The sequence below is a fragment of the Tamandua tetradactyla genome, chromosome 1 (genome assembly GCF_023851605.1).
Source record: "Tamandua tetradactyla isolate mTamTet1 chromosome 1, mTamTet1.pri, whole genome shotgun sequence".
NCBI classification, from domain to species: domain Eukaryota; kingdom Metazoa; phylum Chordata; class Mammalia; order Pilosa; family Myrmecophagidae; genus Tamandua; species Tamandua tetradactyla.
The window spans coordinates 202,644,889-202,662,375 of record NC_135327.1 but is presented as its reverse complement, the minus strand read 5'-3'; the positions used below and the strand labels follow the sequence as shown (position 1 = coordinate 202,662,375).

Genomic DNA, 17,487 nt, shown 5'->3' with positions numbered 1-17,487 from the left:
TTCCAAATAAGGTCACATTCTGAGGAACTGAGGATATAGAACTTCAGCATATCTTTTTGGGGGGACACAATTCAAGCCATAACAGTTCATCCTCTGGCCCCCCTCAAAAGTCATGTCTTTCCCATATGCAAAGTACATTCATCTCATCCCAAAATTCCAAAAGCCTTAAGCCATCTAGCATCTCATCTAAATCAGATATGGATATGATTTATCCTGCAGCAAAATTACTCTCCTTCTGTTAATCTGTGGTGCTAGAAAACCAGTTTTATCAGCTTTCAAAATACAAATGATGGGATGTATAGGATAGACATACCTAATCCAAAAGGGGGAAATTGGGAGGATAAAAGGGGTCACGGGTCCTAAGCAGGAAAATTACATTGGATTTCAAGGCCAAAGGGTAATTTTCTGTTGCTCGGTGCTCTGTTCTCTAGACCTGCTGTGATGGTGGTCTTACCTTTCCAAGCAGTGGAGATGTCAGAAGGTGGCATTCTCTGAAATTGTCCTTAAATTCTGATGGAGCACATTTCTGTGGTTATGTAAGTGATGACTACATTTATCATCTCAGGGCATTAAAGGACTTACTTCCTGCATGTAACTCCATTACATCAACCTTTTAGGAATAGCTCTCCACATAGGTACTCAAGCTTTCCACATGGGCATCAAAGCTCTCCACATAGGCACTCAAGGGTAGCCATAGGTGATATTATCCTTTGTTGTAACTGTGGTACCAATTATAATACCTAGAGTTTGGATAGTTGTTGAAAAAGCATACATTTTAGTTATGGTGAATATATATCCAGAATTTTCTGGGTCACTTCAGATACTTTACATTTACCCCCATAAACATATTCCTTGTTGTTAGGTCAGATTATGGGTCCTGATTTTGATTTGGAAACCATGGCCTTCTTTGGTGGGTTTGTGGTCAAAGTGCTATGGGAGTCAAGAAAAGTGAGGGACTAATTTTACTGAGAAGTGGAAAACAAGGAGAGGTTGTGGAATGTATCACAAGGCAATTGACATTTGAGCTCTGTCTTGAAATTCATGTATGAGTTCACCATGCAGAGCATCTGAAGTGGTATACTTAGTAAGTCAGTAGACTATGCATTAGTGCATGGAACCATAAAAAATAATTTTATGTTTAGGGAATGAAGAGTTTAGATTAAAGTAGAAATGCGTTTTTTAAATGTGCACTAGTGAGAGGAGCCTGGGAATGTGTATTTGAACAGTATGTGTGGGACCATTAGTGGTGAAATTTTGGATTTATCTTAATTTTGACATTGAAAGGAATAATAGGAATTAGGATAACTTCCTAATTTGACATGTGAGATAAAAATTGAAGAAGCTTGCTTTAGGTCACTCAAGCTTGAGACTTGGGCTTGTCTTATTGCTTTTCCAGTAAACATACTTGTTTAGCAAAACCAATGTATAGACGTTTTCCTGTTTGATTTTAATTATATTTTTGACAGGTATCATATAGTCTACAATTAAAAATGTATCATTGGTTAACTGAACACGGGAAGTTTCGTGGTTTTTTTTTTTTTTAAGCAAGAATACACTTCTGTTAGTTGCCACAAGGTGGCATTGGCCTCAAAGTTACTCTGTTAGTGTAATTTTGGACATTTCTTATTGTTTTTACCCCGTGCTTTAACCTACTTGATGGAATAAATATTAAGTTAAAGTTCTATCTTTATTGCTAATGAAATTCCCCTTTACTCTTTTTAAAACCTTTTTAAAAGTAGGTATCTGTTGTAAAAATTGCAAACATTACAGAAATGTAAAACTGAGAAATATATAATCCTACTCCCCTTTGGTATTGTTTATATTATTCTGAATCGTTTGTTATATTCCCTTTATTGTGCCTCTCTCTCTCTGTATGTGTGTATGCACTCATGCATTTTTTGGGGGGAGGGGCATGTTTTATATTTATTGTCCATGGTATTCTTCAGATTGGTTCTTTGACTTAATTTATCTTAGAAATTTTTCTGTATAGTATATATTAGCTATCATTTTTTTTAAAAAGGCAAAAACATTGTTCTAAATATTAAAAATAGTAGTATATTGTTTAATGGTTCCCTATTGTTTAATAATATAATTTAACCTTTGCCCATTTTAAATGGAATCAGGCCATTGACTTTAAGTTCTTTAATCATTTTAAATAATTAAATAATAATGATTTTAAATAAAATTAAATAATAATTTTAAATAAAGTTTTTTTCATAATGCTTTCATAAGTATTTCTTTTCACCTAAAACAGTTGTTGCCTTCTTGTCAACATATATTGCCAGGATTGTTAATTAAATGCAGTTATGAAATATTTATCTTTAAAGAAGGAATGCGACTACAATTTATTCTTTGTAAAATGTGTGACTCATGTCTTTAGTATATTTATCTTTTAGATACTGCTCATTAGACTTATGATCTTTTCACAGAGATAAGGAGTTTTAGTGTTCATGTAGTTCAGCTTCTAAGATTATGTTTATTATTTGCCTCCCAAATACATTTATTTAATGAAATTCCTTTATAATAATTTTTGAATTAAACATTTTAAGAATTTTAATTTTTTTAGTTCCTTCCATATTCATTGCTTTTCTAAATCACTAGTGACAATGATTCTTTTTTTCTTTCAGGTTGTTTTTGAGCACCTTCACTCTAGCAGTTTCAGCTGGTGCTGTTTTGCTTTTACCCTTCTCAATAATCAGCAATGAAATCCTGCTTTGTTTTCCTCAAAACTACTACATTCAGTGGCTAAATGGCTCCCTGATTCATGGTTAGTATATACTGCTTAATATAATCACAATTAATACTTAAAGCTTTTATACACTGTATTTTTAGATTTCGCTTTTTCTAGTTTCTTCATAATTTGTTACTTCTTTCAGTTAGCCATTTGAGTCTTAATAAATCAGACTTTCTTAAGACTCCTATTCTTAGTTAGTTGTGAGACTTTTATTAATCAAGAAGCAGTTTTTATACTTACCATGATTTTGTTATATAAATTTTCATTTAAATACTGAGCAAGAGAAATTTCTTTTATCTGAATATGTCAGAACTCAATCTCTGTTTAAGACCTAAAAATAACCAACCACGGTTTCCGTTTGTGGTAGTTAGGTTCAGGTGTCAACTTGGCCAGGTGAAGGTGCCTAGTTCTATTACTGTGGACATCCACCAATGAATGGCATGTGAACTTCATCTGTTGCTGATTTTACATCTGCAGTCGGCTAGAAGTCTGCTGCAATGAATGATGTTTGACTTAATTGGCTAGTGCTTAAATGAGAGAGCTCAACGTAGCACAGCCAAGCAGCTCAGCATACTTCATCTCAGTACTCACAGCTCAGCTCAGCCCAGCCCAGGCCAGGCCTTTGGAGATGCAGAAAGGAATCACCCCCCGGAAAAAGTTGTTGGAGCCCAGAGGCCTGGAGAGAAGGCTGGCAGAGATCACCCTGTCCCTTCCCATGTGAAAAAGAACCTCAGTGGAAAGTTAGCTGCCTTTCCTCTGAAGAACTATATGTTAACTAAATAAATCCCCTTTTATTGGAAGCCGATCTGTCTCTGGTGTGTTGCATTCTGGCAGCTAGCAAAGTAAAACACCATTTTATATAATTGGCATTAGTTTGTTTAGTCATTTAAAAATATGTAATAGAAGGGAAAAAACTCCTTTTTAAAGTATGAACTTTAAAAATTAATGTGATAAATAAACAAACAATACTGACAACCTATTTTAGGCAACGTGACATATTGTTTCAGAACCAAATAAACCTGCATTCAAATCTTGGCGCTTCCATTTTCTAGCAGACTTTGGGCAAGATCTTTTTCTTCTTTGACTCAGTTTCTATTCTTTTAATTTTTCTTTTTTTGGTGGTGGTTCATGTTCTGGGTCTCCAGCATGGAAGGCAAACATTCTACCACTGAACCACCCGTGCAACCGTAGTTTCTACTCTTTTAAATTGGGTTATAAAACCTACCTTGCAAGCTTGTATTTAGAAATAGGAATAATATATGTAAAATACCCATCTCTTAATGTGCATTTAATACAACAGCTGTTACTATGATGCCTATTTAAGCTGCAGAGTCTTTTTTATTTCTTCTTTATGAAAAGTCTTATTCTTTTTTTACATATTAATTTAGTATGTATACATTTAACTTTTTTTTCTCCTCCTAGAACATGCTGGCATGATTCTATTTTGAGGGGGCTTATCATTAAAGCTGACTGTGAATCTTATAGATTTTGAGCTGCCTGCCTGTGGTGGCTGCCTGGTCCACCTTCCCCTATATTATTAGTGCTGTTAATTTTGTATTACTAGTTATTATATGTTATTTATTATTTAAGTAATATCATTTATTAGTGTTAATAATTATTTTATTATATATATATAATTTAATAGTTATTTGGTAGTCAGATACTTTTTTTTATGACACCAAAGGCAGATCACAAAACCAAGGCACCTCATTTTCAGGTGAATTTTCATACAGACCTAAATGTTTTTTCCAACCTCAATGGGAAAAAACTTGGTAATTAGTAAAGACAGTGTTTCTGTGATACAGTAACTCAAAGAGTAACCAGTGGTAAGAATTTCCTACTTATTTGAAGTACATTTAATTTTTTAAAGATAAAAGACTTTTCATTAGTACTTAACTAATTTTTTTTTCAGCAAAGGGACGTCCTTTGAGCTAATGGTAAAATATCCTCCTTTAACAATATTTAGTACTACCTTGTTATGTCAGAGATGGCCTATTTCCATTAAGTTTGTGGTGTAGGTCAGTGAATTTGGAATCCTTGCATTAATATAAAGATGTGTGATAACTTGTCTGTGTAAAATTATTAGATTTTAAATCTAAATCTAATACTTTAGATTTAGTAAAGCATTTTTACTATGCTTTAGTTTTTTATTTGACATTTTGCATTTAGACAACATCACTATAAGATGTATATGATTACTGTTGTTTCTGTAGAAGACTTTTCTGCTTTAGACTAATATAACTTGTCTTTTCTTTTTGATTACTATCATCTTTTTGATACTGTAATCCAGCACTAAAGAAGAGCAAATTAAAGTTTAAGAGATTATGAGTTTTATGTATAAAATAAGAGTAAATTCCTGGTCTTCTATTGTTTGAGAAAGAATAGGATATACTTTTTGTAAAGTCACCTAAAAATACAAGCTTGTATTTAGGAATGGGAATAATGTATGCAAAATACCTGTCTCTTAATATGCATTTAATAGGGTAGCTATTATTATGATGGCTATTTAGCAATCCCTTAGGCTATTTTTGAGACTGTGGCCCTACAATTTAAAATGACAGCAGCAGCAGCAGAAGCTTTTTCTCATCACAAAAGTCATGTGTTTATTATAGAAAATTTGGAAAATACTGAAATGTACAAAGAAGAAAATAAAATCTATCCTTTTTTTCTGTGTATATGTTATATAGCTTATTCAGTTTCAGTCTTTTAAAAATTATTATTGTGAATGTTTTCCATTACCATTAAATATTCTTTGGAAACATTTTTCAGTGGCTGTGATGAGCCATGTGTATCCCATTATATTTCACCTAGTGGCTTTCAAAGGGTCTCTTATTTTAGGACCATTTATTCTTTCAGTGGCATGTTACATGAATATTTTCAGATTTGAAATTGCTAACAGCCAAGTTTTTTCTTAGGAACTAAGTAAGCATTTTTTTGAACCATTCTCCTATTGTGGAGAATTTAAACCAAATAAATATTTAGAAATCAAAATAACAATATATATATATATATATATATATATATTTTTTTTGGAGTGGATGGGGTGGGAATCAAACCCAAGTCTCCTGCATGGCAGGTGAAAATTCTACCAGTGAACTGCCCATGCACCCTCTCTGTTCTAGTTTGCTAGCTGCTAGAGTGCAATATACCAGAAATAGAATGGCTTTGAAAAAGAGGAATTTAATCAGTTGCAAGTTTACAGTTCTAAAGCTGAGACAATGTCCCAGTTAAAACAAGTCTATAGAAATGTCCAATCTAAGGCATCCAGGGATAGTCACCTTGGTTCAAGTAGGCTGATAAAAGTTCAGATTTCTCTCTCAAATGAGAAGGCACATGGCAAACACAGTCAGGGTTTCTCTCTCATCTAGAAAGGCATGTAGTAAACACGGTGTCATCTGTTAGCTTTCTCTCCTGGCTTCCTGTTTCATGAAGCTCCCTGGGAGGCGTTTTTCTTCTTCATCTCCAAAGGTCGCTGGCTGGTAGACTCTGCTTCTTGTGGCTTTGTCATTCTCTGCTCTCTCAGAATCTCCTTTTCTCCAAAATGTTTCCTCTTTTATAGGAATCCAGTAAACTAATCAAGATCCACCCGGGATTAGGTGGAGACCTAATCCAGTTTAACAACCACTCATGATTAAGTCACATCTCCAGGGAGATAATCTAATTAAAGTTTCAAACATTAGTGCTGAATAGGGATTAGAAGAAACGACTGCCTTTACAAAATGAAATTAGGATTAAAACATGGCTTTTCTAGGGTACATACATCCTTTCAAACTGTTATACCCTCTCTGCTGTTTTTTTTTTAACGTGGGCAGGCACTGAAATTGAACCTGGGTCTCCGGCATGGCAGGTGAGAACTCAGCCACTGAACCACCGTTGCCCTCTACTGATTTTTGATGCTGCATTTTTGACATACTAAATTGTTATATTAGGGTCTGTTTCTGTTCTCAAGTGTTTGATTTTCAAATCAGACAGGCTTATGTATGAATTTCAACTCTGTCTTTATTAGTAGCAACCCTGATTAAATTGTTTAACCTCTCTAAATCTTAGTTTTTTGTCTGTAAAATGGGAATAACAGAATTTAATTTATAGAGTTAAGATGTTAAGATATGGAGTGAATGGTATAATATACGTAATATAATGTACTTAATATAATGCCTAGTGCAGAATAAGCATGAACTAAAAGCTGGATTTTACCTCTATTCTTTTCCACAAATGTGTTTGAGCAGTCCTATGCTAATGTCATATTGTTTTAGACTATAGTTTTATAATACTTTGGTCCAACTAAATTTTAAGTTCACACTTTTTATGAAGGTTTTCATAAGCAAAAGTACACATTTTATGTTTTGTCACATGCAATGTGGTACATGACAATGCTGAGGAAATTTGTTTTTGAATTATTTAGTTGCTTATAAGACATAAAAATAAATATGTGTGTTTATTGAAAGAAATATATGATCTGTGAAAAACAAAGATCACAGGGAAGAAAATTAATATTACTCACAATCCTTCTTCCCAGAGATAGCTGCTATGTATATTATGGCCTACAACTTTTCTAAATTGTGTGCGCATGTAAATATGTGCATTTATAGCAAAAATGGAATCCTGATGTACTTATTGCTAACTTGCATTTTCATCCTCCACTATATAATGAATAGTTTTTCCATGCCAATAAGTACTGTTCTACATTGTTTATAATATTGCCTATAATTCCATTGTCATCATGGATCGTTCTTAAGTTTTTGAAAGTAAAGAGCTACTTTGTACACCTTTATAAGTAAATATTTGTCCTTATAATCAGTTTCCACAGTTTAGTTTCCAGGTAAGCATTTTTAAAGGGTTTTGATAAGGTATTCCAAATTATTCCTTAGAAAAACTAGGAATTTTGTTAGCACTTTTACTCTTGTGGATAGTATATAAGAGTTTCTGTTGCCAGAAAGCATCTTTACCAATTCAGAGTATTATTAAAAAAAAGCTCTACCAATTCAACTGATGAAAAATATCTGCCTTTTAATTTACATTTCTTTACTTACTAGTGAGTGTGGACATTTAAAAAGCATATTTATAGGCCATTTTTCTTTCTTTTTTTTTTTTTTTAGTAAATTGCTTGTTTTTTATTTCCTTTGTCCATTTTCAGATTAAGCAGTTAGCTCTTTATCAGATGAATTGCAAACATTTTCCTCCTGATTATCCTTTATATTACTTAAGCTATTTTCTGACATGAAGAACTTTAATATTTTAATTAATCATATATTTTAATCTGACCTTTGTGGTTTCTGTCTTTGTCATGCATGGAACTGAACACATATAGAGACATTAAAGCTTTGAAAACTAAATGACTTCAGCAAAGTTAGGACTAATTATTAAGTGGATAACAAGAAATTGCTACATTTTTGGTGCTTAGTAATTGAGCAACTCAATTAAGCAAGCTATAGTCTTTATTGAAATTAACAAAAGATAAATTGTCTATTGAAAAAATCACCTTGTTGTTCTGAAAGGCACAAAACAACCTGGTGTAAGGATCATGATTTTGAGGAGTTATTTTTAGGTGACAGTGACATTTATTATTTAAAATGTTTGAATAAGATTGTTTTGGCATGGTTCTCTCTTGGTCCTAGGTGATTGTGAGTCTCTTTTGAACTGTGGTGTTACATTTTTGAGGAATGGGCTCCAGATGGTTTTACCAGCAGTGTAGGTGTTCTCAGGCTGGGCTAACCAGTATGACAAGTGAACTGGCCTTTGTTTCTGTTTATACTAAGTAAAAATTGCATGCTATTCTTAAACTAAAATATCTAAATCAAGGCCATTTCTTTTATTCTATTTATAGGCTGGAAATCTGAGCTATCTAAATACCATGCCATATGTTTGGTAGTAGAGGTCTTAACTTTAGAAGAAATTTATTTGTATTCACTTTCTTATTATAATGTAAGTTGTGGAAGTGCAGGCTTTTAATTTGTTTCTAAAATAGGAGCTAGAACAGTGCTTCACATACAAGGTTTGCCCAATAAACATATATTGAATGAATAGATAAACTATATAGAAAATGATAGCTTTAATCTCTAGGTAACCACATCAGCTGAAAATTGAGAAACTAGAGGAAGAAACTTCTAAATGATACCATTGCTTCTAAATGTATTTTGTCTCAGGAGCCCTGGGATTTCAGCTCTGGAAATTATTTTTTAGGATTTCATTTTCCCATGGTTTTGTTTCTACTTCTAATTTATTGGTAGGTCTACATATCCTTTGCTGCATATAGTATATTTCATAAAGTTTCCTATTCAACCTTCTCTTTTGAAGTCACAGTTTTCCTTAACCTTATGGTTAAGGAAACACTCAAGAGAGTACTTATTGTTCCCTAGATGGTCTTAGGATTGAAGATTTGTTAACCTTAGATATACTTGCTTCTTGGCTTTGTTGAAATTAACATTAATAGGACCAAATTGATGTAAAAACTAACTAATCAGCGTGAGGCATTTAAATCCCTTCACAGTTTTGTCAAAACCTATTTTTTTTAAGTCTAACCTCTGATGATTTTTCCATATGAACTTTCTCGTCTAGCCAGTGTCCTATAAACATCAAACATGCTGTGAACATTTTATGCAATGTTGTTTACCAATATAAACCATACACACCTTAAAGGATCACTCTAAATGAGCTCTTCCACTCTGAATTCTTATTATGCATATTCATTTGTCAGTCATTTACTGTTCTGGGACATTTATGGGATTTCTTTTTGAACTATTATTTATCTTATTTTGTTAAATCTTTTCTTTTAGTTTCCTTGGCTGCTCAAGGTAATGCCATGCAATGAGTTGGTTTAAACAATGATAATTTATTAGCTAATTTATTATCTTGATAATAAATTAGATAATTTATTGATACCAAGTCCAAATCAAGGTGTCATCAAGGTGATGCTTTCTTCCTTGAGGACTGGTGTTCTGGGGCTGGTGGTGATCTCTAGTCCTGGGCTTCTCTGTTACCTGGCACTGCACATGATTGCCTCTCCTGGGCTTTCCCGTCTCTTCAGGTTTTCTCAACTTTCAGCTTCTTGCTTCCCATGGCTTTCTCTTTGTCTGTCTTCTGTTTATTCTGTTTATAAAGGATTCTAGTACTAGGCTTAAAACTGATCCTGATTGAGTTGGACTACATCTTAACTGAAGTAACCTCATCAAAAGGTTCTACCTATATTGGGTTCACATCACAGGGATGGATTAAATTTAAGAACATGTTTTTCTGGGGTGCATAGCTTCAAACCACCACATTTTTCATGTGTTTATGATAAGTTCTTTGAGGACTAATAATATGTCTAAAGTTCCTTTAATATCTCATGCAGTGCCTTTTCTACACTGAAAATGTTTGCTAAATAATCACTGGTTGAAAGATTAAAGGTTATTAATTGTATCATTAAAAATATTCTGGCAGAAATAAACTTTAATTTGAAAAGAAATTTAGTGGCTTATCCTATAAAATAGTTACTATGCATGTATTTGATTGATTGTACCTTTAATGTATAAATCATATATGGATTAGAGGCTAAATATGTGTTGAAACTTAATGCTTATGTATGTATATATGAATATGTTTGGCTTAGAGACAGTGTTTGAATTTTGGACACATAGATCTGAGACATTGCTAGCCAGATTCACTTTGGGATGCCTCTTATCTCCTCTGCACCTGAATTTACTAATGTAAATAATAAAATATTAACCTCCCAAGCCCTATGTTGTGCAGCAAGATCTGTCTCTGTCTACAATGAGAAAATGATGAAAACCAGTTGAAAAATGTGATGTATAAAATGATATTGGAGCATTGTAATGGGACTGAATTGATTTTAACACTTTGATCATTTAGTTAGTTGCCTTCAATACTGATCAGCTTGATGCTGTGAGACATGTTCCATCATTTCCTCAGCATGAGCCATGACATGCTAACAACTGCAATTTATTGTGGGCAATAAAGCAGACAGACTATATGTATTTTGAGTTGACAAATTAAAATGGTAGCTGCAATTTTTATTGCTGTTATATTTAAAATAGGAAAAGGTAAAAACTGGGCAGAAAAAATATGTTTGTATGCACATTTGCATCTTATATGTTAAAAATTAGTTGAAAAATATGAAACTCTTAAATTTCTAAGTGAAAAAACAATGATAAACCTTTGGAAGATAGGAGAATGATGGATTATGTTGTATCTTTAGATAAAATCAGGAAATGATTCTTCAGTTTTTGAGGTATTTTCCCTTTATAGGGCCCAATTTTTGTTAAGCTATCCACACTCATTTGTGATCAGACACAGAGACACACATTTATGACATGATTACCCAGTTTGAGATTCACTCTGTTAAAAGATAACTACAGTGAAGCTAACTAATCTCTGTGAGATCTGTGTGCTTATTTTGATTTTCTATAGGAATAGGCAACATGCTATTTGTTTTGGACATCCTAAAGGAAAAAATACAAAATTAGTCTTTGTTTTATCTGTTTTTAAGTTCCACAGATTTAAAAAAAAAAAACCAACCAAGCTTTCAGATTATGAGCAATAAAATTTGCAAAAATATTTTATCTACTTATGTATCAGTGTTAAAAGTCCATCCTTAATAAATTATAATGTGCTAATAGTTATTAGTAACTTATTAACAATTTATTATGTAATTCTATAATTTATTGTAATGTTCATCAAGATAGCAAATGGATATTTATTGACATTATTTATAAAAGTAACAATGAAAGAAAACAAGTATTCAAAGTAGCAAAATAGCCTAATTAAATTTTTGTAGCTCTGAACAGTGGAGTGTTTTTTTGACTGTTATAAATGATGTTGCAGATAAGTATTTATTAATATAGAAAGGTGTTGAAAAAAAGCAGATTTATAGTCTGGCCCTACTTTTTAAAAAAATAAATGTACATGTGTATTATATGCACAAATGGTGTTTGCATTTTATAATATTTCTACAGTGTACTTGTATTACTTTTCCTTATAAGAAAATGGGTATATTAAGGTGAAAAGTTTCACAATTAACTATTAGTTCCTTAATTTTTTTGTTTTTCTTTTATTTTAGATAAATAAGAAAAGCTACTCTAATCCTGAAGTTCTCACAATATTTACTATTCAAAAGCAAACTTGTAGTCTTTCCTCTTAGGCATATGCTTTCTTGGTAGAATATTTTTTTTATTATGCAAGTCATGTTTGATGATTGGATTAGACCCTAAATTCTACTGAAATATTGGTTTAACTTGGTTTTGTAATTTTGGAAATTATTGAATATGACTGAAATCTGTTATATATGAATCTTCTAATTTAATGGTATTTCTTGTCTGTTTGATGGAAAGTGATAGATTATTTACTTCAGAGTATGGGATATTGTATTTTGAAATGTTTTATGATTCCAGTAGATGGAGCTAGAAGTTAATGCATACACTTCTAATCTGGCAATTCAGTTTTTTTTTTTTGTGACTAGGTATTCTGGGATTATTAAGTGACTTGTTTTAGATTCAAATATCTCTTTTGGGGGTACGGTCATTGGATATCTTTCAAAAAGGTCTCATTGCTATTGAATTAGGCAAATGATAATATTATAAATGTTTTGGGTTCTGCTGCTGTATTGAAGCATGTAGTTTTCTTTCTGAAGCAAAGAAATTAGAGTAATATCTATTTTTTCCCCAAATTAATATAATATAATATATAATGAATAAATGCAATAATATATAATAAATAAATTGTCATTTGTATTGATCCTGATAGTAATTTTTAATTAAAGAATGACATCAAAATTATGGTATATTGTAAGGGGTATCTTTGTGTACTCCTCTAATATATGTTTCTAAAATGCTGGAAATATATTGTTTTGCAGAATTACCAAGAATATAATAGGTACTTAGGAATGTATGTATTAGATGTTTTCTTTAAAGTAACTTTAGCTTTCCTATGTTGCATATTTTATAACTAGCATAAGCTAATTCTGAGACTTTCATGCTTTTTTATTCTGGTTAATAAGCTTAATCTTTTACATTTAATTTTGCATTTAATTAGACTAATTAAATGGCTGAATTAATTTAGACTTTTAAAAAAGATAGTTGTTTATGTAGATGATAATCCTGTTAGGCAGGTTGATAAGATTTTCAACTATCATATTATCTATGTACTGTGAATATTTCCTATGGAGATATATATAATGAAAGTCCTAGATTATAATACCTCTCTACAGTTGTGATTGTCAAAATACCAGCAGTAATGGTGAATCTCCTGGAAAAGGGGCAGTTGGGAAAATAGAACTAAAAATTATTTATATTATTTATCTAAAATATAGTACATAGAAGAAAGCATTTACTTTTATAACAAATGCAATTACTTGCTGTTCAGAACCTGTTTGATAATTGTGCATCATTTTCTTCAGTTCAGAAAATAACGCTGTCATATTATGAGCTGTTGATATAGATTTCTTTATTTAACTTTTGGTAACTGTCTTTACTTTTAAATAAATGTATTGGTAGTCACTGTTGATACCTTTTACTCAATTGCAAGCTTTTGCCTAAGGCAGAGTTTTATTTTTTAACCTCTGACGTCCAGAGTAGAATTTGAATTTGTACTCACTATGTGAAGGATTCATATATGATTAGAGAGATCAGTTCCGAAAGTATATATATTTGTTTATCAGCAACAACAATAAAAAGAGTCTTATTTAGACTATCTGTAGTATTTAATGTTTCAAATTACAAAAAACAAGTAAATGTCTTTTTTCCCCCATTGCAAAAGTATAGTGGACCCTTAGCATTCAAAGGTTTAATATTCATGGTTGCAGTTATTTGAGAGCACTCTTTGAGTCTCTGACATGTAATAATTTGTAATTTTGCTGAGGCTAGAATTTGAATTATGTACTCAGTGAGGCTTAAATAGAGTGGGGTACTTGGCTAATGAGTGAGGCTGAACTCCACATTTCCATCTCATTCAGCCTTGTTCTTTGCCCATTTTATGGGGGAAAGTATATAAGATATGGACAATTTTGAGTTTCATAAAAGTGTTTAAATATGCTTGTTGAGTTTTTATGCCCTTCTTCTTAGAAGACCTAGAATATGCAGAAAAGTAGGAAGAAAAAATATCATCTGTTATAATCCCACTACATTCACAGGTTAATAATTTGGCAGATTTCTTTGTAATTTATTTTCTATTCCTAGATTTTGTTTATATATATACACACACACACACATGTTTATAATATATATTTATATTACAGATAATATTATAACAATAACATAATATGCATTTATATTATATAATATTTATGTGTACATATTTTGCTGTGTAAGCTTTTTTGGTATAATTAATGAAAATAATTTTTTAAGAAAATGGTTGAGAGATAAGTTCATCTATAACTCACGTTATTTTCTTTTCTCTGTTTGGTCTTATTGCTGGTGTGCATCAGAATATTTTATTTCTTTGGTCCGTTTTTATTATGTTGAAACAGGACAGGGGAGAAGCACTGACATTGTTTTATATTTTAGATATATTGTTTCTTTTCTGTTCTTCATAAGAGCTCTATGAGTTAAGTTGTACCACATTTTGTAGATGATGAAATTGAACTATAGAGAATTGAAGTCCTTTTTTTAGGGTTCACAAAGCTGATAAGTGGTAGACTGCTATTTAAGCCCGGGTTTGGCCAACATAAACTGCCACTTAGACATTTACCATAAGGATTAGTAAGATCTTTTAAATCATGAATAATGTGAATACTTTAGGTTTTGTTATAGTACATTATAAAACATTAAGCATTCAGTGTTTTATTGAAATTAGATTTTTTTAAACCTTTATGTATTTGAAAGATATTTTAAGTAATAGAAGGCTTAGATGAATGTGCACATACACACACACACACACACACACACATAAACAACTGTGAAAACAGATGTAGAAATGTTTTGTCTGTTTTACTGGTTTACAGATTATCATAGGCTTAACTAAGCATTTTGTTTTATACCAATGGATAGGATTAATGGGGATCATGTTCACAGTTTAAGCATTTCCCTTAGTAAATCTTATTAAACTAATGTGCTCTTTTTTGGCAGATATTATTATTAAAACTCAAACTATTGTGTCTTTTTCACTCTGAATGTTAAGTATGAGATATTATACAATATTGTAGAGAGAAGAAAGAGCTGTGGATTCTAATCCAGGTTCTATCATTTGTAAGTTATGGTTGAGAATTTACTTAATTTTTTTTTTATTCTGCATGGTCAGGCACTGGAAATCAAACCCAGGTCTCTGGCATGGCGGGCGAGAAGTCTGCCTCCTGGGTCACTGTGGCCTGCCCTACTTATCTTCTTTAAAAATTTTGTTTTCTTATGAGTTTATGAGTGAGCTGTACAAGGGAGTCTTAGGTTCTTTAGGTTCTTATATGTTCCAAAATTCTATGTTTTTATGTTATTCTTGGTGTACTGAAATAAAAACTAACAGTTTTTTTTCCATCTCTAAAAATTTGTTTATATTTACATTTGATGTAAATGGGGTCAAACAGTATATAGTACTTTGTGTTTGGCTTCTTCACTTTGCATAATGTCTTTTTTTTTGCAATTGATGGAAGAAATACTCATGTATATTTACTACAGTCTGTGGTTTGTTTTAGGTGTATTTTTATCCATATACCACCCTATTATTAACACCTTGTAATGGTGTCATACATTTGTTCTAATTTATGGAAGAACATTCTTATATTTGTACTATTGGTCACACTCATTGCTCACAAGAGGTTCACTATGTTATAAAGTCTCATGCTTCATCTTCTGGCTTCCCTTTTAGTGACATACATGGCCCTAAATTTCCCCTTTCAACAACAGCTGCACGTACATATCATTGCTGTTAATTACACGTATTACAATGTGCTCTCATTACTTCTATCCATTTCCAAACATTTACAATAACCTTATTACAGATTGTGCACAAATTAAACATCAGTCCCCATTCTCTGCACTCATTCTATCTTCTGGTGACCTATGTCTAGATATTAACACCATGAGTTTTCTAGTTATATTTGAGTCATATTAATGAGGCCATACAATATTTGTCCTTTTGTGTCTGGCTTATTTCAATCAGCATAATGTTCTCTTGGCTCATCCGTGTTGTCATATGTATCAGAACTTCATTTCTTCTTATAGCCTAGTAGTATTCCATCATATATATACCATATTTTTTATCCATTCATTGGCCGATGCACACCTAAGTTGTGTCCATCTTTTGGCAATTATGGATAATGCTGCTACAAACATTGGTGTGCAGATGGCTGTTTGTGACCCTGCTTCAGTTCTTCTGTGTACGTATCTAGTAGCAGAATTGCTAGATCATATGGCTATTCTAGTAGGTGTGAAATTGATGTGTCATTGTGGTTTTGCATTTCCCTAATAGGTAGTGATGTTCAGCATCTTTTCATGTGCTTTATAGCTATCTGTATATCTTCCTTGGAAAAAATGTCTTTTCAAGTCTTTTGGCCATTTTTTAAATTGGTTTTTTTTTGTCTTTTTATTGTTGAGTTGTAGGATCTCTTTATATATCTTGGGTATTAAACCCTTATTGGATATGTGGTCTCCAAATATTTTCTCCCATTTAGTAGGCTCCTTTTTTTCCTCTTGACAAAGTCCTGTGACACATAAAAGTATTCAGTTTGAAGGAAATCCTATTTATCTATTTTTTTTTCATTGCTATGCTTTGGGTGTAAGTCTAAGAAACTACCTCCTACCATAATATCTTGGAGATGCTTCCTTGCATTTTTTCCTAAGAGTTTAGGGTTCTGGCTTTTATATTTAGGTCTTTGATCCATTTGGAGTTAATTTTTGTAAATGGTTTGAAATGGGGTCCTTTTTTATTCTTTAGGATATGAATATCCAGCTCTCCTAGCACCATTTGTTGAAGAGAGAGCTCTGTTCCAGTGGTGTGGACTTAACAGCATTGTCAAAAATCAATTAACCATAGATGTGAGAGATTTTTTCTAAACTCTCATTTTGATTCCACTGTTCAATATGTTTATCTTTATGTGTGAAGATAAACATAGAATACTATACTGTTCTTACCACTGTTATTATATGCTTTAAAATCAGGAAGTTTGAGTCTGCCAACTTCATTTTTCTTCTTCAAGATGTTTTTGGCTATTCAGAGCCCCTTACCTTTCCAAATAAATTTGATAATTGGTTTCCAATATGCAAGTAGGCTGTTGGAATTTTTATTGGGATTATGATAAATCTGTAAATTAATTTGAGTAGAATTAACATCTTAACAGTATTTAATCTTCCTCCATGAACACGGAATATTCTTCCATTAATATAGATCTTCTTTTATTTCTTTTACCAATGTTTTGTAGTTTTCTCTGTACAAGTCCTTTACATCCTTTGTTAAGTTTGTTCCTAGATATATGATTCCTTTAGTTGCTATTGTTAATGGAATTTTTCCCTTGATTTCTTCCTCAGAAGGCTTATTAGTGGGGTATAGAAACACTATTGATTTTTGCCTGTTATCCCACCACTTTGCCGAACTTATTTATTAGGTCAAGTAGCTTTATTGTAGATTTTTTGGGACTTTCTGGATATAGGATTATACCATTTGCAAATAGTGTTTTACCACTTCCTTTCCAATTTGGATGTCTTTGATTTTTTTTATCTTGCCTAATTGCTCTAGCTAGAATTTTTAGCACAATGTTGAAAAACAGTAATGTCAGTGGGTATTTTTGTCTTGTTTCCAATCTTAATGGGAAAGCTTTCAGTCTCTTATCATTGAGT

At 32.0% G+C, this 17,487-nt stretch overlaps 1 protein-coding gene across 9 annotated transcripts in view; it reads left to right on the top strand.

Moving 5' to 3' along the window:
- The window catches only part of LMBR1 (limb development membrane protein 1), a 293,576-nt gene that overhangs the window by 101,678 nt on the left and 174,411 nt on the right, over positions 1-17,487 (top strand). For 4 of the 9 annotated variants that reach the window (XM_077151251.1, XM_077151241.1, XM_077151231.1 and 1 more), the window contains one exon: positions 2,628-2,767. The exons of 3 other annotated variants lie outside the window; for them this stretch is intronic. In XM_077151251.1, coding sequence (XP_077007366.1) covers positions 2,628-2,767 — 140 coding nt within the window. Of the gene's footprint in view, positions 1-431; positions 537-2,627; positions 2,768-17,487 lie in introns of those variants that run through there. 2 more of the 9 variants (XM_077151258.1, XM_077151312.1) reach the window with 2 other exon arrangements.